Below are 26,124 nucleotides of genomic sequence, written 5' to 3'. Positions count from 1 at the left end.
AAGTCATCAGTTATTTGTTCAAAACATTTTCAGGAAAAATATTTAAAACATGGAAAACAAGAAAAAAGATTTCGTTTAATAAAGAAATTAAAGCCAATACCAACTATACATCCAAATGTTATACCAAAATCTTCTATACCGACAATAAATTTGGAAAGAAAATCTCCAACAAAACGTATTTACCAGAATGATCAAAGCAGTGAATTTTTTAAAAATGATTTAATAAAAAGTTTAAATTGCATTGCTGATATTCCATGCCCAAGTGGCTACCAAATGCTAAAACATAATGATCATATAGTATTTTACAAAATGTTGTTTAATGAACTTTCTATACCAGAAGTTATTGAGTGTATACGAGTTGACAAGAGTTTACACGTAAAACTATTTTATAAGGGTTGTTTAGTGCCATTACCAAAATGGTTTTGTAATGGTCATAATTGTACATTAACTCAAAAAGTATGTTTGAAAACTTTCCTGCCTATTTAAGAAGTCAAGCAGAAAAAAATTTCTCAGTTTTTGAAGAACTTGAAAAAATAAAATATCTAAAAAAAACAATTTACTCTGGGAACCTAATTCGGTATGCATTATTATTGCGCTATGCATCTATGAAATCCTACAAAGTACTTTTGGAAGAATTTCGATTACCATCACTTTCTTTATTAAATAAAATTTGTTCTGGTAACATTGATACACTAAAAGCTGCAAAATTATTACTTGAAGATGGCAAAATGTCACAAGATGTCTGCATAATATTTGATGAAATGTATTTACAAAAATGTGCCGAATACTCTAGTGGAACTATAACAGGTGTAAACAATGTTGGTGAACTCTATAAAAGTGTTGTTTGTTTTATGATAAACAGTTTTAAGGAAAACATCCCATACATTATAAAAGCTATTCCAGTTGTAAAAATTGATAGTGCTTGGTTAAAAAATGAGATTCTTGAAACTTTGAATCTTTTGCTTAATAGTGGGTTTGTTGTGCGAGCTATTGTGTGCGATAATCATGCAAGCAATGTTTCTGCATTTAATAAATTGTTATTAGAATACAAAAAAAGCTTTGATAGCTTCTCAATTTTATATAACTGCAGAAAAGTTTATTTATTCTATGATGCAGTACATTTAATTAAAAATGTGAGAAACAACTTGTTAAATCGAAAGAGGTTTTTGTTTCCCCCATTTGAGTTTATTGGGTTTAAAGATGATATTACATTTAAAGGTGGAGAAGTATCTTTGAAACTGTTTCATGACGTCCATGAAAAAGATCTTGCTTTAGATGCAGATTTACGTAAAGCTCCAAAACTAACAAATAAAAGGCTACACCCAGGAAAATATAAACAAAATGTTCAAGTAGCTCTTGACTTGTTTAATGAAAGTACAATAGCTGGTTTGAAATCATATTTTCCTATAAGCGAGGATGCTGTTGGCTTTTTACAACTGTTTAATAAATGGTGGATTATTGCTAATAGTAAAAACCAGTTTTGTTCCAATAGCTATTTAGGAAATGCTGCTATCTTGCATGATAAAAAACCAGAATTTTTATGAGTAATTGAAGATCTTTTAAATGATGGTTATAAATTTGTCATGACTGCAAGATTTCAAAGTGATCCAATAGAGAGAAGGTTTGGACAGTACAGACAGATGAGTGGTGGCAGGTTTTTGGCGAGTTTAAAAGATGTTTTGTGTTCGGAGCGAATTATGATATTTAAAAGTTTAGTTAAAGAAGGCATTGACATCCGCAATAGTGATTTCAAAAAGGCTAACAATCAAAAAAATATTTTAAACAATGTTTTGGAAAAACTTCAGTGCACTTCTTTAAATAATTTGTCTTTGTCAGAAGATAGCAGAGAAGTTGCCTTTTATATTGCAGGTTATATTGCAAAGAAAATTTTAAAAAGATTTGGTAAATGTTGTAATGAACTAATGATTGGAGTAGATGAATATGATTCTTTAGATAAACAATATATTGAAATTTTATCAAGGGGAGGATTGACTATACCATCCACCAATCTGGGTAATTATACTTGTGATGCTTTTGCAATTTTAGACTTTACTTTTGATGTAATGAACAACACTGATTTGCCATTAAGAACAACTGCTCAGTTTATTTTAAAAAAATTTTTATTCAAAGAAAATATCCTTTGTTCTGATCACCAAAAACTTGGGATAAATCTCATAAACAAAACAATCAGTAATATATTCTTCAATAATAAAAGAAAAATAATTACTGATGGAAATATTATGGACAATATAGTAAGTTTTAAAAAAAGGCAACGAAAAAAGCATGATTAAACATAAATAAAATTAACAAGTTTTTAATGAACGATATTTCTTTTTTTTTTCTAGAAAAATGTAAGAAATAAATTCTTAAAATGAAATTTTGTTGTTGTTGAATAGAAAGTATTTTTAAGAATAGACGGATTTTGTTTATTTGCTTTGCTTTTTATAGCGCAGTAATTCTTTTTTAATGGCCTTCTATTTTTTCGGCAAATATGCGGAATATAAGGCCGTATACTTTAAGTAGGCCATGGTAGTTTTAAATTTACCAATAACAAAAATGGGTAAATTTTCTCCTGTTGCACTTCCTGCTGCCATGCCTGTTAGTCTATGATTTTACTATTTTTTCCTCCGGAACATTTTTCTTGTAATATATGGTACGTTTTGCTTGGTAGTCACTGGTAAAACAGCCAAAAACTCATCAGCGTTGAAAATATTTTTTAATGTTTATAATTTGAGAGTAATGTTGGGAGAATATTCTAATTCCATGGGGCGGTCATATCATTTGCCACAGAGGTACATTCAACAGAGATTGAATTTTGATCTGAATTAAACGTCGGAAAAATGAATTGCTAGTGAATGTGTATTTATCTGAATTTAAATATAACAAGATTTGACAAAATAGACTTTTACAGACAAAATAAACTCTTTTTTTCAATTATGCACCCAATAATCAAATGATCTAAGCTCCGACATTCTTTCAATGCTTCTACAAATTTTGGTGTTTTTCTTTTAGTATTACCCCATCGATTGGCTCTTGTTGACTTCTTTTCACTACAAACCAAGTGAATACAGCCTACGTTTTCGAAATTACCAGAACGAAGTTTCTTCCGTTTAGATTTTGTGCAATTTGTTTTTCAGTGAATTCAATAATTTGTCTTTATTTTTAACCCAGGTTGATATTGTGTTCTTTGGGACATCAAACTTTTTGGGCTACTTCTTTGTTAGACATCCCTTTTTCCAGGTTTTTTAATGCTTTTTTGAAAATTAGAAATTTAGAAAATAAAATGTTATGAAAACATTCAAAAATGTAAAAATTTTGTGATAATCTCGCCAAAACTTCTGTTTTAAGAAAAGATTGAGATAAAAGAAATTTGTCCCGGGACTGAAATAGGGTAAACCTGCAGTTATGTGGCGTAAAATAAATTTGTTATTTAGCTTTTTGCGCTCTCTTTCATATTTAAATATTTACAAAAACCAAAGTAGATAAATTTCAAAGAAGTTATTTGCTTCCTTTTTTTTTAATACATTTTTTTCTACTGTCTTTATTGTCTATTCTTATTGTTAACATTTAATTATTTAATCATTTATATTGTTAATATTTATGCATTCTATTATCATTTATATAAAAATAATTTAAATTTATATTTTAAGTGTAAATTCAAATTATTTTAGTTAAATTACTTACTAAAATTATAAAACATGGTATACCACAATTATTGTTCTTGCTAATATGTTTTTAAAAGATGTGACAATGAAAATGGTCGTTTTATTTGTCAACAACAGAGTATACTGACGAAACACACGATAGAAACGCCGAAAATACTGAAAACTCATTAAATCTTTGATGACAGATAAACTCGTGAAGATGCGATGCAAACAAATCTTCATGCATACCTAACTGCTATTGAAGTTTACGCTTAACACCTAAAAAAAGACTTTCAAAGTTTTATGTATGAGCATCATACTGTCGCCAAACTTCATTTAGCACCATAATTCTTGCAATACACGTGGTTCAGCAATTATTTCTAGGGACTAGATAATTGGTATCGTGTAGGTTGATACCGAGAGGGATGGTCTCGAGTAATTTGGTACCGCTTTAAAGCACTAGATAATTGGTATCGACTCTCAGTTCTCATTTGGTATCGATATGATACCTTATAGTATTGATATCTAAATCACGCGATACTGGTATTTTAGGTATCGGTTATATCGGTATTGACTCATACGTAAATGATAGGTACCAGATAATCTTGTAAACCGATACCGAGAGGGATGGTCTCAAATAAGGTATGGCTTACATACTAATGATGCTATCAGTATTGATTCAAAACCTTAGGATACCGATAATAAAAAGAATCGTATGGTACCAAATGATCACATAGTCTCTTTGATGTTAATAAGAAAAAAATAAAAATGTGAAGTTGTAAATTTTTTTGAACAAAATATAAGTAAGAAAGCTTTTTGGAGGTTAAATATTTTTTTTAACTATCCAAGTTTATCTTCCTTGTCTTTGTCAAGATCTACGATCAGTAATGACAAGACCAAAAGCAGAAAATGCCCTTTCAGATGATCAGAGGTTGTTGGAACCAGGGCCTTGCAACACTTGAAAGAATAGGTAGTTCATTTTCATGCTGCTTCCACCATGCCGAAGTGTCATTAATGCCTCCATTTTTGGGTCTTCTTGTTTTTTAGTACTTATTTATTTCCAATTTAATAGGCGGATTACCGAGTGTCTGGATTATAAAAAGGTTGGTAATTCTTTGACTGATTTTAGCACTGAAACAATAGCTTCAAAGAGAAAAAATTGCTCATCTGTAGGTACGGTGTTCTTTAAATCATCACTTTCTCTGTATCACGTAAGTTGATGGAGTGGGATCTTCAGTCGAAACATGGTATGCAGCATGTCATAATGACTGTTCCATCTAGTGGTTGCTATGGAGGGTATTTTGACAATACATCTAATGCAGAACACTCATCTAAGTTACATCTAATGTGGAAAAAGCATCTTTCAACAAAGCACTGAAGGCTGTCAATTTATGAAGCCTAGTGATGAATGAAATGGCTTCATAAAAAGCTTCTTTCAGTTCCTGGGTACCCTCAACTGCTCTTTGCAGTGCAGTGTTGAGATTGAAATAACTGCATGTGACAGAGTCTTCTTTTTTAGTTTATTGAAGACACACTGCTTTCTAGAGCACATGCTTTATTTGATGTCTGATCAACCACTCAGAGCTTATAGTGTATCTTTCTTAGTGATTCAGCGTTTGAGAGTGTGTTGTCAAGTGCTTTTGCAATGCTGACACCAGTGTTTCGCTCTTTGAATAGACACTTCCAATAGGAATTTCTTTAGAATAAAGTCTGACAAGATATAATTCAATGTCACAGACATGTATTACTCATTTGCTCTTGATGTCCAGTGGTTGGTGATTATGGCAACCTGATTAAGAACCATGAGCTCTGTTTCCATGGATTACTCCCTTTAGTGTATTGTAGAGTTGAGAGAACTTATTTTGCGAGAAAGTCGTTAAATTTTTTATATTGGCATTTAGTAATATTCTGTTTATAAATCACTTAAAATTTTTAGAATCAGCGATACTGAAGAGAGGTTTGAAGGTTATCTCCCTTGTAGATCCAGAAGGACCTGTCTCAATTAGGTCTAGTTCTTTCTCTGCTTGTGATCTCAGCTGATCTTCTCTCTTTTGAAGTTCGATGAACAAATTGTTGTGTTTGAATATGCTTTCGCAAACCAATAGTATTTATTTGCTTTTTGGTAAGCTTATTTGCACAAGTTTTACACAGAGCAGATTCTCCTGAATATTTAAGATGTAACTTTATAAAAAACAAAAACAACTACAGGGTGGGCCAAAGAACATCTACTGATGTAAAACCGAAATAACTTTTTTATTTTTTGACATATTTATTTTTCTCTTTTTTTAGGTTATAATTGAATTCTTGGAGATTCATTATGGAAACGTACAAAACAAAACAGCGCGTTAAAATTATCGAGTTTTTCTATTCTTGTCAAAGATCAATTGTTTTGACGCAGGGTAAATATCGGCAACATTTTATTTCCAGAACAGCTCCCACAGCCTTCATGTTTAGGAGTTTGGTTGGTCGTTTTGAGGAACTGTGTTTTTATTAAAAATGCTATATTTTTTGAAAGAATTTGAAACACAAAAAAATCCCACCTTCAAGCTGGTGAAATATGCAAAGGAAACTATGTTTAAAATTTTTAGCTTGAGTTATAGAGGCAAAATCGAGTAACTATGTTTTAAAATTTTGCTAATAACACATATTCACCCATTATGAATACAAAAAAAATGTTTTTTGCAACTTTTTTATTTATTTTAATATGAATTTTTTTCCCATACAAAAAATTATTTTCATATCTGTGCGACCACACAACTGTACACACAACTGTACACAACAGCACACCACAAAGTACTAAATGGATGAACAGGTTTAAAATATAAATGATACTTAGTAAGTAGTACTTACCTATTTTTTTGTTGAAATAATTCCAGATTAAAGATGTTGTAAGAGGCATAATGAATAATAGTTAGCTTACTCTAGTTGTTGAATGTTGAAAACTGAATGAAAGACAATACTGGACGAGAATTCCGATAGCACTCGAGATTTAATTAAAATAACGACACCAGATGAGAAATTAATTTATGGAAGTGATACCACACAATAAATTAAAACTGCGACACCACATGAGAAATTAATTTACAGAAACCACATAATACCACGATACCACACAACTATTTAAATTAAAACTGCGGATGTTGAGGTTCGAGGTATCAAGAAGATTTTGGCACAAACGATTGAGTAATGCCCAAGGGATTGGGAAAAAGGTTCGATATACATAAAAGCTACCTTTTTTAACGTAACGCCCCCTGGGTTAACAACCTTTTTAAAAAATCAAGTCAAAACAACCTTATATTATAAGGTCGTTTTAACTTGATTTTTTAAATAAAGTTTAGTATGAACTGTGCCGTTTTTATTCAAAGCATTTTATACAGAAAGAAACAGTTATCTAAATTTAGCTCACATCTAGTTTTTTTTTGCATTTGCTATTACTGTTGAGTGAACCTGATGTGTCTTACAAAATTCGGTTTTCTAAGAAATAAATAAATTTTGTTTCTCTCAAACTGTTCCTGCAAAAATATTAGAATTTGCGTATGTGTACAATTCAGATAAAGGTCACAATAAAAATACCAAATTTAATTGAACTTCATTTCAAAGTTTAAAAAGCATTTTGTAGTTGGAAAATCTGATGTCAAGGAATTTGAGCATGAACACGTAAAATTTTCTTGTAAAGAACGAGCTAAGTTTAACGGGGAACTTAAATTGAAACTACAAGCTAAAAATTAAAACATCAAATGATGGCTTTTGATAATGAGAAATATTCCATGCACAGTTCAACATTTCATAACTTAATAAGTTACTGTATGACGCATGCGAAGATAGCTTGCAAATTTCACGAGCTGTTAATTTAATACAATTTGATTAAATTCAATAACAAACTCTATTTTCGTGTCAATCGCACAACAAAAATGTTTTCGGCCAGTCCTTCTTTAAAGTAGAATAAATCATAGCCCTGATTTCGTTATTGTACTGCAATTGTAAGGATGTACAAAGTTTTGTAAGAACTAAACTTATATGCTTAAACAAATTTACTCAAATAGATATGTTTACAAATAGACGGGCTACAAACTCCAATAAAAGTATTCTTGTTAAAGTGAATCCGCTATCTAACAATCCGACAAAGTTGTGGGAAAAACTTTCTGTTAGTCAAAAAGCAATACAAAGAGAACTAAATCTTAGTGAGTTTACAGCTGTAAAACCAAAAATTAAAGACTATACTCGATTTGTTCTTATATCTGACACTCATAATCAAACAAACCAGTTAGATTTACCCGAAGGCGATATTCTTATTCATGCTGGAGACTTCTCAAATGTTGGTAAAATTGAAGAAATAAATCATTTTATTGAATTTCTAGAACAGCAAAAAGAAAAATTTAAATACATTGTTGTTATAAGTGGTAATCATGAGTTGACGTTTGATCCAAATAGTTCTTATGGAAAAGACTTATATAAATCTAAACAAAAAATTGATAGTATAGAAATAAAAAAGAAGTTCACAAATTGCATTTATATTGAAGATGAAGCTGTTCAACTTAATGGATTTAAAATATATGGGTCTCCGTGGTAAAATAGCTTTTAATCTGAAATACATATGTTAGCAAAAGAAATTAGAAATAATTGTATTAAAAATATTACTATTTATTGTTATTTTTACCATTTGTATTATTGTTATTATTATTTACAAATAATACCTATGTATTACATTTAGGCAGCCTGAGTTTGGTGGTTGGTCTTATAATGTTCAACGTGGAGAAAAGTGTTTAGAAAAATGGAATATGATTCCTGATGACACTGACATTCTTATTACTCATGGACCTCCTCTAGGGTATGGTGATAAGTGCAACTCTGGACTTAGAGCTGGTTGTGCAGAGTTGCTATCTACAATTCAACTTAGGGTAAAACCAAAGCTTCATGTATTTGGCCATATACATGAAGGTTAGTAAAATTGTTAAATTACAGCAGTATCCTAAATTATATCATTTTAAATTTATGTCAAAATATAAAACTATTCTATTTCAATTTCTATAGACAGACATATACAGGCTTTGTTCGGTTAAACCTCTGTTATGCTCTAAATAAGTATTATGCACTTTTGTAGAATCACTTAAAAACTCCATTTAGTTTTAACATGCCCTTCTGTTACCTAATTCTGTACACAATAACACTTCATTTCATATATATATATATATATATATATATATATATATATATATATATATATATATATATATATATATATATATATATATATATATATATATATATATATATATATATATATATGTATGTATATATAAATATATATGTTAGGGTGGTAGTCAAAAATTAAATGTTCAGATTTTGTCTGGGACAACCTCTAGTCCTGTTCCTATTGATCTCATGAACTCATGTGCAAAATTTCATAAAAATATTCTTTCATTAAAGGGTGCCACATGCCAACTGATAAAACCACATGTACGCGATAGAAAAGATAGCCGTGTAAATTAATGTGTTGTTGAATATTATTGAAATCTTTAAGTAAATTTTTTTATCTGTAAATCCATTTTGAACACAACCAGATGTCTTTTCAATGAGGTGTACTCTTTATGTTTTTTTTGAGAATCTGACCAGTTGTTAAATTTATCAACTAATTAATGTTCTGTATATGAAAAATATTTATAAATTTCCAAATACAGATAAAAAAACAGAAATTTTACTTCATAGCATTTTTAGAAATTTGTTACATTCAAATAGTTAAATTTTTATAGTGCTTAAATATTAATTACTTAGCTGCAGCCAACTTACTTATTTTTTACTTATTTTTTCTATCCCAGAATTCCTTGTAATTTGCCACCCAATCGCCATTTTGTATGTTTATCACTATCAGACTACCAAATTAATTATTTTAACTAAAATTTTTCATTTTTAACATTTTTGCAGTGGAATATCTCAATTGTGAAAAGTCAGTATACATTTAAGTTGTTATTTTGTAATATAAATTATGTAAACTACTTTGAATTTTATTTTATATAAATTCATATATCTAAACTCAAAAAAGATACTGAATAATGGATATCACTGAATATATACTAAATGAATAAAATTTTATAACTTTTGCAATTCACATCATGCTTATTGCATAACTTTATTTGTATTTTTCTAGATTAATAAATATCAGAAAATGTCACAATCAAAACCTGCAACTAGATCTGCAACCAAAATTTACCTTCTCGGTTTCACAAATGCCTCCATTAATGGTACTAGATTACCGTCACGAAAGCAAGCATTACAGTTTTTCTTCCATCAGTTGAAAATAAACAAAAAAACCGTGCGAGAAAGTTCGGACATTACTATTAAAACAGTTGCTGATTTTTGGAACAAAGCTTACATGCCAATGACAACATTGCAACATGCAATTGCGAGGCTAGAGAAAATATACAATGAGTGGAGAAAGCTACAAAAGGCTTCAAAAAGAAGAGGAGCAACTCAGATAGCGAAAGAAACAGCCTTTGTTGCATCATTTGAAGATACGTTCGACATTTCTCATGTTGATGCCGAGAGGCTTATACAAAATCCAGAAGACAAACTTTTTCTTAAAGCTCAGCTTGGAAATGGAAGACACTCAAGTTCAATGGCACAAATAGACAGAAAATTGGCAGTCAAGTTGAAGCGTAAACATGAGAGACAAGAGGCTATAAAAGCCAGAACAGAACGAGAAGAATTGAGACATGCTGTCAGCAACGGTGAAGCTGTAGTTGAAACATTTGAATCAGATTCAGAAAAAAGTTGCAATGAGAACGTAGATTCTGACCATGACTCAGCAGTGACACCGCAGACAAAACGACCTCGTCCAAAAAATATTGTCAGTCCACAAGTTGCAGCAGCTTTAGATCGAACGAAGATCAGCGACCGAAATGCGGTTTATGCTTTGGCTTCATTCTCAGTTGCTGTTGGTCAAAACCCAAGTGAACTAGCTCTGAATCGCTGGTCAATTCGACGCAATAGAATGAAACATAGATACGAAACAATTTTGAAATTGAAGGAAAGTTTTGGTGAAAATATTAGGGATGTTCCACTCGTAGTGCATTGGGATGGCAAGTTACTCCCTGATATATCAGGAAAACATGAAAAAATAGATCGATTGCCTATTCTTGTTTCAGGTCAAGGTGTAGAACGTCTATTGAATGTGCCTAAGCTCCCAAATGGCACTGGAGAGGCAATGGCAAATGCAGTTGTAACAGCAATCGACGACTGGAATCTTGCAGAGAATATAAAAGCCATGTCTTTTGACACTACAGCCAGTAATTCTGGGATTCGCTCTGGTGCAGCAGTTCTTATTGAACAAAAGATGAATAAAGAGCTGCTCCATCTTGCATGTCGGCACCATATTTTTGAAGTTGTTTTTGGAGATGTGTTTAACTCATTAGCTGGACCATCTACTGGACCAGACATTTTGATGTTTAAAAGGTTTCAAACAGCATGGCTATCAATCGTTCGTGACAGATATGAAGACGGTATATCAGATCCTGAAACAGCTTTAGTTTTTAACAGCAACAGAGAAATGATAAAAGAAGCTATTGATTTCATTCAAAACTGCTTGCTGACAGAGAACCAGCCTCGTGATGATTATAGGGAACTTTTAGAACTGTCTTTGATCTACCTGGGTCATATTCCTCCTCGCGGGGTTCATTTTATGGCTACTGGGGCTATGCATCGGGCCAGATGGATGGCCATGGCTATTTATTCAATCAAAATTTTTCTCTTCAGATCCCAGTTTCGCATGACAAAGCGTGAAATAAATTTATCACGTTTCTTGAATATTTTTGTCTGCTTTGTCTATCTCAACTCATGGTTTACTGCTTTGCTGTCCATTCAAGCTCCACTGAATGATCTCATGTGCCTTAAACGACTCACACAATTCAGGACAATAAATTTAAATGTTGCAAATGTAGCGATAAAGGCATTGTCTTGTCATATGTGGTACCTCAGTGAGGAACTGATTGCCTTTAGTTTTTTTGATGATCGTGTTGATGCAGCTACAAAATACAAGATGGTAAATGCAATGAAAACAAAAACTGGAAATGGAATTCCTGCAAAACGTGTTCAACTACGTGAAAACAACATTTCATCATCAGAGCTTGCTGATTTCATTAACTCGAACACCATGAGGTTTTTTGTTATACTGGGCATCTCAACTTCTTGGCTCGAATTGGATTCATCTTTGTGGAACGAGGACCAAGTTTTTATTGCAGCTAAGCATTTTGTAGCCGGTTTGAGCGTTGTGAATGACAGAGCAGAGAGAGGAGTTGCTCTTATCCAAGACTTTAACCAAATTCTAACAAAAGATGAAGGACAAAAGCAAGCACTTCTCCATGTTGTGTCTGAGCATCGAAAACAGTTTCCAGATGCCAAGAAATCCACTGTTGTTAAACAGGACTAAATAGTCATTTTTCCATTCAAAACAAAATGAAAAACTAAAATGATATTGAAATTATAGTTATTTTTTCATGGTTTTCAATGTTCAATACTTTGTTATTTAAAAACTTTTGAATTAAAATAGATATAATAAAAAAAATAAAATGCTTACAGCCATTAGCGTCAACCTTAGTGAAACTTTCAACCCCGTGTGGCACCCCTTAATGATGAAATATCCTTCTCAAATTTTGCACATAAGTTTGTTATGCTAAAAGGAACAAAAATAGAGGTTGTCCCATCAATTTACTTTGAAAAAGTTTTTTGAGCACCACCCTAATATATGTATATATATATATATATATATATATATATATATATATATATATATATATATATATAAATTTCTATATATGATTTAAATAAATTTCTTCTATTACTATTTAATTGTCAATTTAAACAAGACTGTGTTTTAGCTTATGGGGTTTGGACTGATGGAACAACATTATATGTAAATGCTTCAATTTGCGATTTTCGATATAAGCCAACTCGCCTTCCAATAGTTATTGATCTTAAAACACCTCCTGTTTAATATGATTAGCTGTTAATTTATATTATTTTCTACTTTTGTTTTTAAAAAGATAAATTTTCGAAATCTGCAATTTTTTATCTACACAAAAAGTTTAAAATTTATCTGCATTATATTTAAAATTATTTTGACAATTCCTTCAGTTGTGGTTTTTTTTTTAGATAATAAATGTTTTATTATAATATATATAGTTATGTGTATATTTTTATTTTCCTTATACAAAGTAACTAATGAATATGTTTAAAACTTGAAATGAATGTCTGGTATATTTCACTATGATTTTTTTCTTCAATTTTTGTGAAACATTCGAATTTTAAAATTTTTTTGGTAGAAAGTGGTTTATTCTACTTAAAATGCTCCCAAAATGCCACTGAAGCTTAATTATATAGAAATTATATTATTTTGTAGAGGCTAGAAAACAATACAAAATGTAACAATTGCTGATCTAGATGTTAGCTATTTAACAAAATGGGACATTTAAGATCTTTAAAGTCAGCCTTATTTTATTTTATTTTTTTCAAACTTTTTGTTGGTTTTTTTTTTAAAAAAAAAAAGAAAAAAATGAAAGAAAAAATATTGTCAAAAGCTTTTTTTTCAATTTGTAGATTTTTTATTATTTTTATGTTTTTTATGCTTTCTTGATATTAAAATATGTATGTATGTATGTATGTATGTATGTATGTATGTATGTATGTATGTATGTATGTATGTATGTATGTATGTATGTATGTATGTATGTATGTATGTATGTATGTATGTACGTACCTACGTACGTATCTATCTATCTATGTATCTATGTATCTATGTATCCCGTGTAAAGAAAAGATTTTGTAAAATTAAAATTTATATATCAAAACTTAAATAAAACCATATATTGTAATACTTCGTTATTACCTTTTTAATAATAATTTAATACTGTAAATGATATTTCATTAAAATAGATTAATTATGGTAAACATGTAGTATGACAATAATTTCACTTTGAAGTCATCTGAGTATTCTAATGATGTGTTGTAAATTCGAACACTGAGTTGTTCTATCTATAAATATCTTTTTGCTTCAGAAATATATGCTTCTAGTTGAACAAAATTAGTAACAGTGATAAGATGATAGTATATATACTTTAAGCTCATTCTCTTTAAAAAACAGTAAAAAAGAATAACAGGGTTGTCAAGTAACTTGAAATCATGGAAACGTTTTTATTTCAGGAAATCAAGAAAACTCAGGCAGTTAAACTAATTTCTATAAAAGTTAGGTAATTTATTTTAAATCAATTTTTGTGTTATTTATAAGACTAAGTAAAGAGATACATACGTATATCATGAATATTTATGACACTACTTAGCGAACCCTGTTTACTCTTTATTTTCTAAATGTTCATACAAAAATGTTCATCTAAACTGATTTGCAGAAAAAAATCTTTTAATTTTAGGAAAAAGTCAATTAACCATAAAATAAAAAGTTGAAAATTACAAGTTTTTTTTTTTTTACTGTAATTCAAATGAGATAGCATGTTAAATTCAAAATAATACTGTTAAATTCAAATGTCATTGTATGTTAAATAAGAATATAATATTTTACAATTTACTTTGCATAATTTCAGATGTTTCAGACAAAAAACACTTTTATATCATATTTGATAAGCCCCTTAATTTTTGAGTCTATGTTAAGTAACACTCTTGCCGCTTAAAATGTACCCAAGGTAAAGAAGTAAGTCTAAGACTAATGATTATGAAATTTTACAGGCAATTTTCCAATTATAAATCTCAAACTGTATTTAACACGTTTTTACACGTTAAGGTGAGTTTCCACTCATCCGTTTTAGCTACCGGAAAGGGAAAGGGATAGGAAAATTAATCACGTGAGTATGCGCAATTTGTAATTTAATTTTGAAAATTAATCATTGCGCATGCTCACATGATTAATTTTCCCATCCCTTTCCCGTAGCTAAAACGGATGAGTGGAATCTCACCTTTACAGTGTGACGGGTATGATGGTATTTTATTACTTTAATGCCTGAATATATAGTTTTAGGGTTTTGTGTATGGCTCGGGTCTAATGATATACTCAAACTCCTAATAACTATATTAATCCTTAGTGTGAAACTGATGCTGCTGACAAATACAAATTTAGCAATCATAGTCATTTTAACTTAATCAAAAGCAAGGTTATTAAAGATCTTTTTAAATGTAAAAAAGCAACAAACTATAATTCTTTTAAATAAATAACTGAAGACCGTTGGAGAAAGAGCAGCACATTTTCGTGGTTACAAAATGATCAACTTTTAAAGATGCTTTTTATTGCTTATGGTTTTGTTTTTCAAAATTTTCTTTAGGACTAGACCATTTTTTCACTTGAATCTTGATTTAAACAAACTTAGTTGGATTAGCTATTAGACAAGGAGGGCAATAACTTAAAAGTTTTAAAAATGTGACTGCCGTTTTTAACCTTTAACTATTTACAGTAGTTTTATCATTTTTTTAATTTTGACTCCATTTATACTTTAGTTCCCTTTTACTTTTTTATGACACCTAATAAATATTTAACATCCTTTTATTGAATAAGGTTTTGAATACTTTTACAACTATACTTAAAATACGCAATTTATTTCTTACTCAAAATTCTTCTAGTAACATCCTTGGAATAAAGGCCAGAATGTTCTCATTTTGTGAACACTTCAACTCTACTTCCTCCTTTCTTCTCCTTTTTCTGTTTCTCTGTGTTAATAGATCTTTATAAACATTTTTTTGAATCCAGATGTTTTTCATCCTAAAAATGGTCTTCTTTGCACATATTTATTTTATTATTTGATTTCGAAATTTCATAATTCTTTAAATAAATTTAATCAGTGAAAACCTCTTTAATTCAATTTGTTGTTTTTTTCATGAATCGTGGTATTTGTCTCTTGTCTCCACTGATGTTAAAATCTTTATATAGCCAAGCTAGCATGTAATCACAATTCAAAATCACTAGTTTGAAACTGAATTTTGTTAATCGTTGATGCGAACATTTTAAGTTATATTGTGCGTCTATTAAATTTTTTTTTAAAAGATGTATGCAAAATTGATTGCTTCGCTAATGAATCTATTTTGTCATTGCCTTTTTTTCCCCTTCTTCACAGCATCAAAAGATTCGACTCTTGTTGCTAAGTTTAATAGTGACCTGGAAACAATATTCTCAGATTTAATCTAGCCATAATATCGGAAATTATTTTAAAATGTCGGAAACGAATTGGAATATCTGTTCAATATTCTCAAGATTAAAACAAAAATTTAATACATTTTTTATATGTTTTTCAAAGTGTCTCACAGTTTAGGACAAAATATTATATCCAAACAAATAAACTCAGAATTTACACACCCACAACGGAATTATTAAAGTTAATCATTCCGTCGTGATGTGTGTTAATTCTAATGTACAAAAACAATCTTTTAAATTGAGAAAACTTTATTTTATAATGCAACTTTGTTTTTGACTAAAAAAGTAATTCAAAAAGTCGATAACGTCAAAAATTTTAAAAATTGTGTCGGAGTATTTCTTTTAAAACTTTAGGAAAATCCAACAACAGAATCCGATGTCATAATAAAACCCGAGATAAAAGTCGTCAAATAGCTGAATCACTAAGAACTTTAACCAACACAACACTTTTCGCATTAAAAAATGGAATTTACAATTTTCGCTTTTATCTAGAAAAATATATGGGTAATAAATACTGTTTTCTATAACTACTCTTATGATAACATCCAATCTTAAGTCCCCATTAGCCTTCTAGGAGCGAATATGGCGGTATAAATTAACTAATTAATGCGGTTTCAAATTTTATTATAAAAAGTGATTTGTGCAGTTGTATCTGCACAAGTCCACAAATAAGATTTTTATGATAAAAACGAACCGCGAAAGTAAATTGCCAAAAACGTAATAAAATGATTTCATTTGTTGTAGTACGTGGGACTTGATAAGAGCAATACTTTAACTTCTTTAAAGCTTGACTATGAATGTAATTATTGTAATTAGAACTTAAATAACTATTTGATTTAATTTTAAAATTCACTTTTTTTGACTCTTTCAGTTTTAAATTTTAGTTAAAGGCCTTGCTCAAGAGGAAAGGAAATAACTCAAACCTGCTGGATGGGGGCGCGGTGTATTCTTGCGAACTCTTTGGAACAGCCAAATTTCAAGATAAACGCTGTCTATGTTTACTTACAATGTAGTTTTTTCAACTTTTCGGTCTTTTTCGACAAGCAAATAATGTAGCAAGATACTGTTAGACACAGATTTCTTAGGATTAATGGTTTTGAAAGCTATACATATTTGGAAGGCTATATTATTTACACTATATTTCACAAGGAAATAGCAAATTAGGTTCAGTACTAGTGTTAAATACTTTCGATTGTAGGGTATTATACCATGAATGAAGCTATAGATAACTACATATAACTGTTACAAATAAATGTACATAACTACATATAAACGTAGCTTAACTAAAATATAACTACCAAATATTACTGGAGCACGTTGATAACCGAAAATTTGTAAATACAAAAAAAGAACTTTAATTGTAAAAAGCAAAATTCTTATAAAAGTTTATTTAATTTTGTTTACATTTAATTAAGTTTAAGATTGTTTAAAGAAAGGCTTACATAAATTGTCTTGAATAATTAAATTTAATAATTCATATAAGTCTTTCTTTAAATTTAAAAAAATTTTAAATCTAATATTTGAGTTGTCTAAAATAACTAACTGCATGACAAAGTTTATTATAAATATTCTTTACATTGTATCTTAAGATAGAGTTTCAATACAAATCCTTTTTGATTTTAGAACCATGCTAAGTTTTTTTTATGTGTTAATAACAATTCTATTATTATTAGTTAAATCATTAACACTATATTCACTACTTGTTTTTTGCTATTGTCGCTGTCCAAGTAATCTTCTGTTTTACTTAAATAGTAAAAAGATAAAAGTTTCTGATACTTTACTATATTTACTTTTAAAAACAAACAACATACAAAGATTTTTCAAATAAGATATTTTACAATAAAGTTGAATTCAATCAAATAACTGGCATTCCCATAAAGGTAGAGCTCCACAAAATACAATCGCTTGTGTACAAATGTTTAAATAAAAATATGTCTTAGTATTTATGTAAACTATACAACATGAAATAACAAAAATAAAAAGGTATGTATATTAATCAAAAATTATTGTTCTTTAGTTATAAGAATGAGCTCAAAAATGGTGGATGCAAGAAAATGTACAAGTTCTACAAAATTAATATTACGCAAAGATAACTGTTTATGCATAATCATTTTAAAGTAGAAAATGCTCCAAAAGTAACTGTATGTTATGAAAGTGGAGTTAAGTACAGAAAACAAAAAAGTTGTTGGGAAATGAGTACCAAAAATGAATCAAAAGAATCTCCAGACCTCAATTACAAAAAAAGAAAACTAAATTGGAAAATATAGTATTGGTGTGGCTTGAAATTAATCAAACAATCTGGCTATTCAATTAACACAAATAAGTACAAAAAAGATTGCATTGAAAATAATTTGATCCCATTCATACATGAACAATATCCTGATGACAGTTCCATCTTTTGCCCAACTTAGATTTGGCTCATTATGGCAAAATTATCATTGCTTTGCTGGACAGTGAAAGTATCAGTTATGTTTTTAAGAAAGATAATCCTGCCATTCTTCCTGAAGTAAGATCAATTAAAGACTTTTGGGGTTATTTAAAAGTTTTAGTCTACAAGGGAAATTGGGAAACCAAAAATGTTCTAAAATTAATTGGAAGATTTAAGTATTGCTTAAAAAATCACTTCAGAGGTAGTATAGCAGTTTACAAGCTCGACTAAAAGAAGATTCAATGCAGTTCTTAAAGGATTAACAGAAAACAATTTATTAACAATATTAAATGTACATTAGTTCAGCAAAATAAACTAAATTTGATTTAAAAACAACAACATATTTACAATTGTTTTTTTAATGTTTTATTGTAGTTCAATTTTAAGAGAACTCCCATTATTACATTTAAAAGGGTATTTGGTGTGATACAAAATATCACAATAGCTTGAAATTATCATATTATTTTGTGTTCAACCAAAGTGTCAATGTCCAGCTATAAAGTTGCAGTATTTTGTAAGAATAAGAACTTAAGTCGAGTTTTTATGGATTTCTATTGTATAAAATATATTTTTTTATAGCAGCAAATAAATAAAGGTTACAATGCCATATTTTGATACCAGAAGATGATGCAATATCAAGGAGTTGATCTAAACGCTCAGCTTCCAGGAGGTATGTGGTTAAAGTTTAAATAGCATTAATTTTTGCAAGCTTTTTTAACCTGGAAATGTGGCTATATATATATATATATATATATATATATATATATATATATATATATATATATATATATATATGTATGTATGTATGTATGTATGTATGTATGTATGTATGTATGTATGTATGTATGTATGTATGTATGTATGTATGAATGTATGTATGTATGTATGTATGTATGTATGTATGTATGTATGTATGTATGTATGTATGTATGTATGTATGTATGTATGTATGTATGTATGTATGTATGTATGTATGTATGTATGTATGTATGTATGTATGTATGTATGTATGTATGTATGTATGTATGTATGTATGTATGTATGTATGGAAATATAATTATATATATTTATTTACTTACATGTATATTACACACATTCATTCTTATACACTTACATACATACATACATACATACATACATACATACATACATACATACATACATACATACATACATACATACATACATACATACATACATACATACATACATACATACATACATACATACACACACATACATACAAGCATGCCTATATACTCTCATACAAAAAAAATGAAGTGTGGGTTATAAAATTGAAGATTAAATTAAAAAGTTGTTAGATAATTTAGAGCACCTGCGTGCAGTTCACTGTCGCAAGTATTTTTAGTTTTAACTTTTTCTTTCTTTGTTAATTAAAGTATTTAAGGTATCTTGCAACAAATTAGGTGCGTTATGAATTCATGAAGAAGAATTTGCTTTTGAGCTGTCTTCTCTGTTTCTATTGTAATACAAAATATAATGATGTGTTATATTATGAATGCATTCCTATTAAACCATAAAGTTAAATTAAAAATACTGTTAATCATAAAGTTTTAATTTTCTATAGCTTTTTACCTAGAAGATAAAAATTCACTTAAAAATCAAAACTTTAAGATCAGAAAATTTCTTTTTAGAAAGAAAATGTTTGAAGTTGTTATAAAAACTATTAAAAAATTTTTTATTATTTCAAATATTATACTCCCAAAAACTTAAGATTTAAAATAATAATAATAATAAATTTAAATAAACATTAAAGTAGATATGATACATTTGTAATTGATCCACAGTTTTTGTTAACATTTACTATTGTGTTATGGATTTCAAGTCTTTTATGATCTTACTGGTACCTCTGTAATTTTTATTTCAAAATGTTTAATTTTGAGACTGGAGATCAGCTTGGCTATCTACATTGTTTTATGTAGGTCTTTTTCAAAATCATGTTTTTGTTAGAAGCTGATAAGTAGACTAAAGAGACTTGAGTAAATTCTCAGTAATATTATCATCAATCACAACAAAGATAGCATAGTATCCTTAATATCTTAGTAGTAACCTGAACCTACATCAAATATTCATATTCTGCAGCATTTTAAAAGATTTGACTGTTTTCTGATCAAGTTACTTGCTGAATATGCCAAAAAAGTTACCTTTTAAGAACTTAAACCCAAATCTTTTTTTATATATCCTTTTATACTTATATACATTTTTTTCTCTAGAATTGGAGAACAAGTTTGAATGTTAATGAAAACAATTAATTTCTCCAAAACATTATTTAAGCATACTTATGTTTGTTAAAAACTGGAATTGTACCCCAAGAAATCTTGGTTGTTTTACATGGGCTTCAGTTATCCAGTGGTACATTATGCCTGTTGCAGTGATCAATTATACACTTCAAAACTTGCAAACAAGTGGGGAGCCATATACCAGTAATAGTTCAATATCAACATAGTTTAATGACAACAGGACCAACTTCACACAGTTCATTAACTGAATAATACAGGCAAGGCACTGATAAAGTCCTATTAACCAGATGGTCTCTTTTTTTTAATTAAGGAAACCTATATCTAATTATAAGATGCAGTATCAATTTGTAACATACTTATAAAAATGTGCTAAAACTGTGTCACTGATTTATCTCAGGAATATAAAATAGAAAGTTAAAACTAAACTTAGGTAAAATACCAGAAAAAAAGTATATCCACAAAGGATTATAAATTTTTTTGATTTCAAATTAGCTTTTGTTAACATGAACTGCTGAAAAAGATCTTAAGGTGTACTCTCGATAGTGACACTTCACTTTTGTTTGATTGGTACAGCAGTTAGCTACAGAGAACAGCCCTGTTAAACAAGGAAAAGCTTCATCACCAAGTTGTTGCTCCAATTCTTTACTTCACTTCACTCTACTTTAGCAGTAGTAGATAGTAAGATGGTTTTTTTTTACCATCCTAATGTGCTACACATAGCAAATTAACCTTTCTTATCTAGCAAACATCCATGGTAATCTTTTAAATATTATTCATTGTGGCTTGCAATCTACAAAAAAATGACACCAAATGTTAAAAATATCATAGAAAAACAGGTGAAAAAGAAAATGGAACTAATCAGTAATTACCACAACCAGTGTTCCATGGATACTGGTCAGAGTTTTGAAATTTACAGTAATACCTTTAAATAATGTGACTTCTTAGCAAAATCAAAAATGTAAATCAACTAAAAAAGAATCAAAAGACCTTTGTCATGTTTTCCAAAAACTTACAATATTTAACATATACAATTAGCTAAAGTTATGCAAAATAAGATAGCAAAGTAGTAAAATTAACCAACTTGTTTTTTACCTTATTGTTAAATTTTTAATTTTTTTTCAAGAGTAGCAATTTTATAACCCAGACATCATTTACACACACACACACACACACAGAGCCGGCTTGTAGCGTGTGCGAAGTGTGCGAAACACACAGGCGCAGCATTAAAAAGGCGCAAAATTAAAATTTTACTTAGAAACAAAATATATTGATCTTTCAAGATCTATAGCTAAAAATATCAAAGGTACTAAGTCCATTTTTGTGAAAACTGAGTTATGCCCCTTGTCTAATCCCAATCAGTTTTTTTTTCAATGTTTTCTGCTAACCAATCAGACAAAAGTTTACATTTTATGTTTACTTCTGGACAAGATGGCCGACATTAATGCTGAAATCGGTCCCCGCCTTAAATTTCTATTGTCAGTTGTGAATGACATATCTGCACCTTATTTTCCAGATTTAAAAAAGATTTTCTTGAATGTTTTTATAAAAAATATACAAATCTCTTTTTTAGTCTATTATTTATATAATTATTTTTACACATTGTTTATTACTGCCATTAATAAAATACTTACACAAAGCCATTAATAAAATACTTACACAAAGGCTAAGTATTTTTCGATTATTGTAGATTGTACACCAGATAATAGTCACAAAGAGCAAATGTCTATTATTATGCGTTACGTTAACATTGCAAAACAATTGGATAACCAGGTTATCAGTGTCACAATTCAAGAAAGTTTTATAGGATTCATAAATGTATTAGATACTACTGGATTAGGACTTACTGAAGAAATTTTAAATTCATTGGAATCAAATAATTTATCTGTCATGGATATTCGTGGACAAGGATATGATAATGGATCCAATATGAAAGGTAAAAAAATTGGTGTACAGAAGCGTATAAAAGATATAAATTCACGAGCCTTTTATATTCCTTGTGTCTGTCACTCCTTGAACTTGGTTGTTGCGGATGCAGTCCAAGGATGTTTAGAAATTATGAGGTTTTTTTCACAAATTCAAGCTTTGTATAATTTTTTCTCTGCAACTACAAAGCGTTGGCAAATTTTTGAATCAAAATGTTGCAAATTAACAGTAAAGTCATTAAGTACTACCAGATGGGAAAGTCATGTGAATGCTGTTCGTGCTCTAAAATTGGGATTAAAAGAAATTTATTGTGCATTGAAAGAAGTTGTCAACATTGAAAAAGATTCTATTACTAGATTAACTGCTGAATCACTTGCATCAAAATTAAACAGTTTTGAATTCATATGTGGTGTTGTGGTTTGGCACGATGTATTAACTGAAATTAATTGTACTAGCAAACTATTACAATGTCAAACTGTAGATGTGAAGACTGCTGCAAATGCATTAAAGAAAACTATCGATTTTTTTGTTACTAAACACACTGAAGATTCTTACAAAATATATATTTCAAAAGCCAAAATTCTAGCTAATGATGCAAACTGACGAATTCAGTTCTATTTTATGTGAAAGAGCAAGAAAAAGAAAAAGATTTTTGATGATGAACCTTTTGAAGAAGATGGTGATATACAACCAAACCAAAAATTCAAAAAGCAGTTTTTTGATATTCTTTAAAATAGCTAAAGAATCAATAAATGAACGATTTGAAAGCTTTTCAAGTACAATAGAACCGTTCGAGTTTTTGTATAATATCAAAGAAATTGATAAAATAGGAGAAGAAGGCTTAATTAATAAATGCAGATTACTGGAAAAAGTATTGACTCATGGTGATTCAAAAGATGTGTATTTAGAGGATTTGTTTCTGGAACTTAATTTGTTATCACGGAAATTAGATGGGAAAAAATCACCGGAATCTGTGCTTAAATGGATATATGATAGTCAGCTTGAAGAACTGTTTCCTAATGTTTGTATTTCCTTACGAATATTATTAACACTACCGGTAACAGTGAGTACAGGGGAACGTAGTCTTTCCAAATTAAAATTAATAAAAAACCATTTACGATCAACAATGGGCCAGGAACGTTTAAATGGTTTATCAATAATTTCCATTGAAAACAAAATTGCTGAATCTGTGGATATTGATACTTTAAGATTAAATTTTGCAAAATCTAAAGTTAGACGTGTTCCGTTTAGTAACTAAAAATATGTTTAAAATCAAAAAATTTCTTAAGTTATTGTATTTTTAGTATGCATTGTTTTATGATTTAAAAAAAGTGACATTTTTTGCGAACAAGCTCGGAATTTAAATCTAAAAGGCGCCTAATTTATTCTCGCACACATATAATATTTTTCACGAGCCGGCTCTGCACACACACACACACACACACACACACACACACACACACACACACACACACACACACACACACACACACACACACACACACACACACACATTGTATGTATGCTAAGCCTGAGTTTGTTTTTAGATGTATGGATGATTCAAGCAGAAGAAAAAGTCAGGCATGAAAAATCTTTTCATTCCTTGAATCCAATTAGCAACAAAATTTCTGGTCAGTTTTACTTTTCCAATTTAAAATTTATGCATGTATATATGTACTGTAATTTAATTTATGCATGTATATATGTAATGTAATTTAATGTGTGTATATTTCTTTCATTACTTGGCATTGTTAGAAAGAAAACTAATGTTTTCTTAAGGTGAGCAGGCCAAGAAATTCTTCATGAGATCAAACTTGCCAACGCCTATTCTTGGACAAATATGGTAACTTAATTATCAAATCTGTAATCTCAAATAGTAAAAGTCTAATAATTGAATATTAGTAGATTTTGCCAACCGTTAAATTTGTAATTTCTAAGTTTTTTAAAAGAATCATAAAAATTTGATAGAATGTATAAAATGTTTTATTTAAAGTAATAAAATGATTCAACATTTTTGTTAAAATTATTTTTTACAGTTTTTATATAAAGTGTTATATAAAAAAGTTAATGGTAATATAAAGAGCAACATTTTCTTAAGTAATAATATTTAAAGAATTTTTTTTTAAGTATTAAACAAAATGTTGATGATGAAATTTTGAAAGTAATAACCATTGTTAATTGAAAACAGGAGTAATCAGAGATTTAAAAAATCTTCAACAAACCATGTTACATAGTGTAGCTTTTAATTTTTTATAATTTGAATAATTTTTTACAAGTTTGATGTTTTAAAAGGAAATTAAACTTTCGTGTGTGTGTGTGTGTGTGTGTGTGGGGGGGGGGGGGTTCAAAGTCACTTTTAAAAATAATTCTTTATATTAAAACTGATAAGAAATTGTTATTTTGATTTTTAAAATTACACAAGTTTTTAAAAATGCAAAAAAAGAAAAAAAAAAAATGTTTATTACCTTGTTTATATATACTTAATCTCCTCTACAATCTAATTATATTTCTTTTTAAAATTTTTTTTATTTTATCCTGATAATATTCTTTTATACTAATTGTATTTGCTATTCTAATTATGTTTATTAGCCTTAACATATCCTAGTTGCTAAAAAAAAAAAGAAAAAGAAAAAAAAGCAATTTATTTTTTTGAACATATTGAGTAAAACAGCATAAAAAACAATGCTATTAAGTAGAACTATTATACATTAAAGAGCTATTTTTTATTTATTTTTATGTTTTAGCCAGAGCTATTTTTGTCTAAACTACTGAATTAGAATTTTTTTTAAATGCAATTTTTTCCTTGAAACTGCTCATACTTTCTTGCTTCCAGGTCTTTATCAGACTTAGATCAGGATGGTCGAATGACGTTGCAAGAATTTATGATAGCTATGCATATAATTGAAAATAAGTTGAAAGGTATTGAAATACCAAAGGTTCTCCCACCTTCAATAATATATAGTTCAAGTAATGTATCTTCTCAACAAACTAGCTTTATTCAACCAGCTTCAAACTCTCAAGGAAATTTCTCACCTCATAACATTGGTTTATTGCAACCCATGGCTTTGAGTGGTGTTGGTCAACCCATGGCTTTGAGTGACATTGCTCAACCGCTTGTTCCCTCCCAAAACAAGTTAAGTTCAACACCAAGTTCTGGAATGATGTTGCCATTGAATACTATGAATGCTGCTTTCCAGCCAAGTTCATCAGCAACACCTTTATATTTCACAAACTATGCTTTTCAACCTGTTCAGCCATCAAACACTCTTTTTTCGCAACAGTTACCAAACATCGGATTCCCAAATCAACCAGCTTCTAGCATTTTTTCAAGAAATTATCAGTCGGGAGGGTCTAACCCAACTGGTTTTTCTGCTCAACCCTTTATGCCTCAGCAAACATTTAGTATGCCACAAGATAATTTCCCTCAGAAAATAGATCCTTTTTCTACACTAAGTGATGGATTATCTGATTTTAAGTTAAAAGATACTAATTCTTTAAAAAGAAATCAATCTATAACAAATGTTGAGTCTACAGATGTGGTATCAGCACAAAACCGTATGAAGTATTCTCAAATTTTTAAAGCTGCAGATAGTTTACAAACAGGATATTTAACAGGTTATACTTGTTTTTACCTTTTTTTTTCAAAAAAAAAAAAAATTTTTTTTTTAAACTACTAAACCACCTTTA

The 26,124-nt window shown here is 29.2% G+C and overlaps 3 protein-coding genes and 1 pseudogene across 4 annotated transcripts in view; all 4 read left to right on the top strand.

Annotated features, from left to right (window-relative positions):
- The first annotated feature begins 7,393 nt into the window (after positions 1–7,393).
- LOC145180208 (metallophosphoesterase domain-containing protein 1-like) lies at positions 7,394–13,527 on the top strand. Its single transcript, XM_090082877.1, has 3 exons — positions 7,394–8,210; positions 8,356–8,582; positions 12,515–13,527. The coding sequence occupies exons 1-3, from the start codon at positions 7,690–7,692 to the stop codon at positions 12,628–12,630; spliced, it is 864 nt and encodes a 287-aa protein (XP_089939003.1). The 5' UTR covers positions 7,394–7,689; the 3' UTR covers positions 12,631–13,527.
- On the top strand, positions 8,942–12,218 carry LOC149890736 (uncharacterized). Its single transcript, XM_090082876.1, has 2 exons — positions 8,942–9,588; positions 9,790–12,218. Exon 2 carries the CDS (start codon positions 9,808–9,810, stop codon positions 12,064–12,066), a length of 2,259 nt encoding a protein of 752 aa, XP_089939002.1. The 5' UTR covers positions 8,942–9,588; positions 9,790–9,807; the 3' UTR covers positions 12,067–12,218.
- A 4,313-nt stretch (positions 13,528–17,840) lies between the features above and the next one.
- Positions 17,841–26,124, top strand: part of LOC145180621 (intersectin-1-like) — a 45,143-nt gene continuing 36,859 nt past the window's right edge. Inside the window, exons 1-5 of one of the 2 annotated variants that reach the window (XM_090080774.1) lie at positions 17,841–18,331; positions 18,833–18,923; positions 23,985–24,068; positions 24,217–24,280; positions 25,271–26,052. In XM_090080774.1, coding sequence (XP_089936900.1) covers positions 18,878–18,923; positions 23,985–24,068; positions 24,217–24,280; positions 25,271–26,052 — 976 coding nt within the window. In that variant the 5' untranslated portion in view covers positions 17,841–18,331; positions 18,833–18,877. Of the gene's footprint in view, positions 18,332–18,769; positions 18,924–23,984; positions 24,069–24,216; positions 24,281–25,270; positions 26,053–26,124 lie in introns of those variants that run through there. The other variant, XM_090080773.1, reaches the window with a different exon arrangement.
- On the top strand, positions 22,109–23,720 carry LOC149890735 (zinc finger MYM-type protein 1-like; annotated as a pseudogene).

The sequence above is a fragment of the Hydra viridissima genome, unplaced genomic scaffold (genome assembly GCF_058129835.1).
Source record: "Hydra viridissima isolate aposymbiotic clone 2 unplaced genomic scaffold, HvirCarnegie_v1 scaffold_3, whole genome shotgun sequence".
In the NCBI taxonomy this organism is placed as follows: Eukaryota; Metazoa; Cnidaria; class Hydrozoa; order Anthoathecata; family Hydridae; genus Hydra; species Hydra viridissima.
This window is presented reverse-complemented; position numbering and strand designations above follow the sequence as displayed.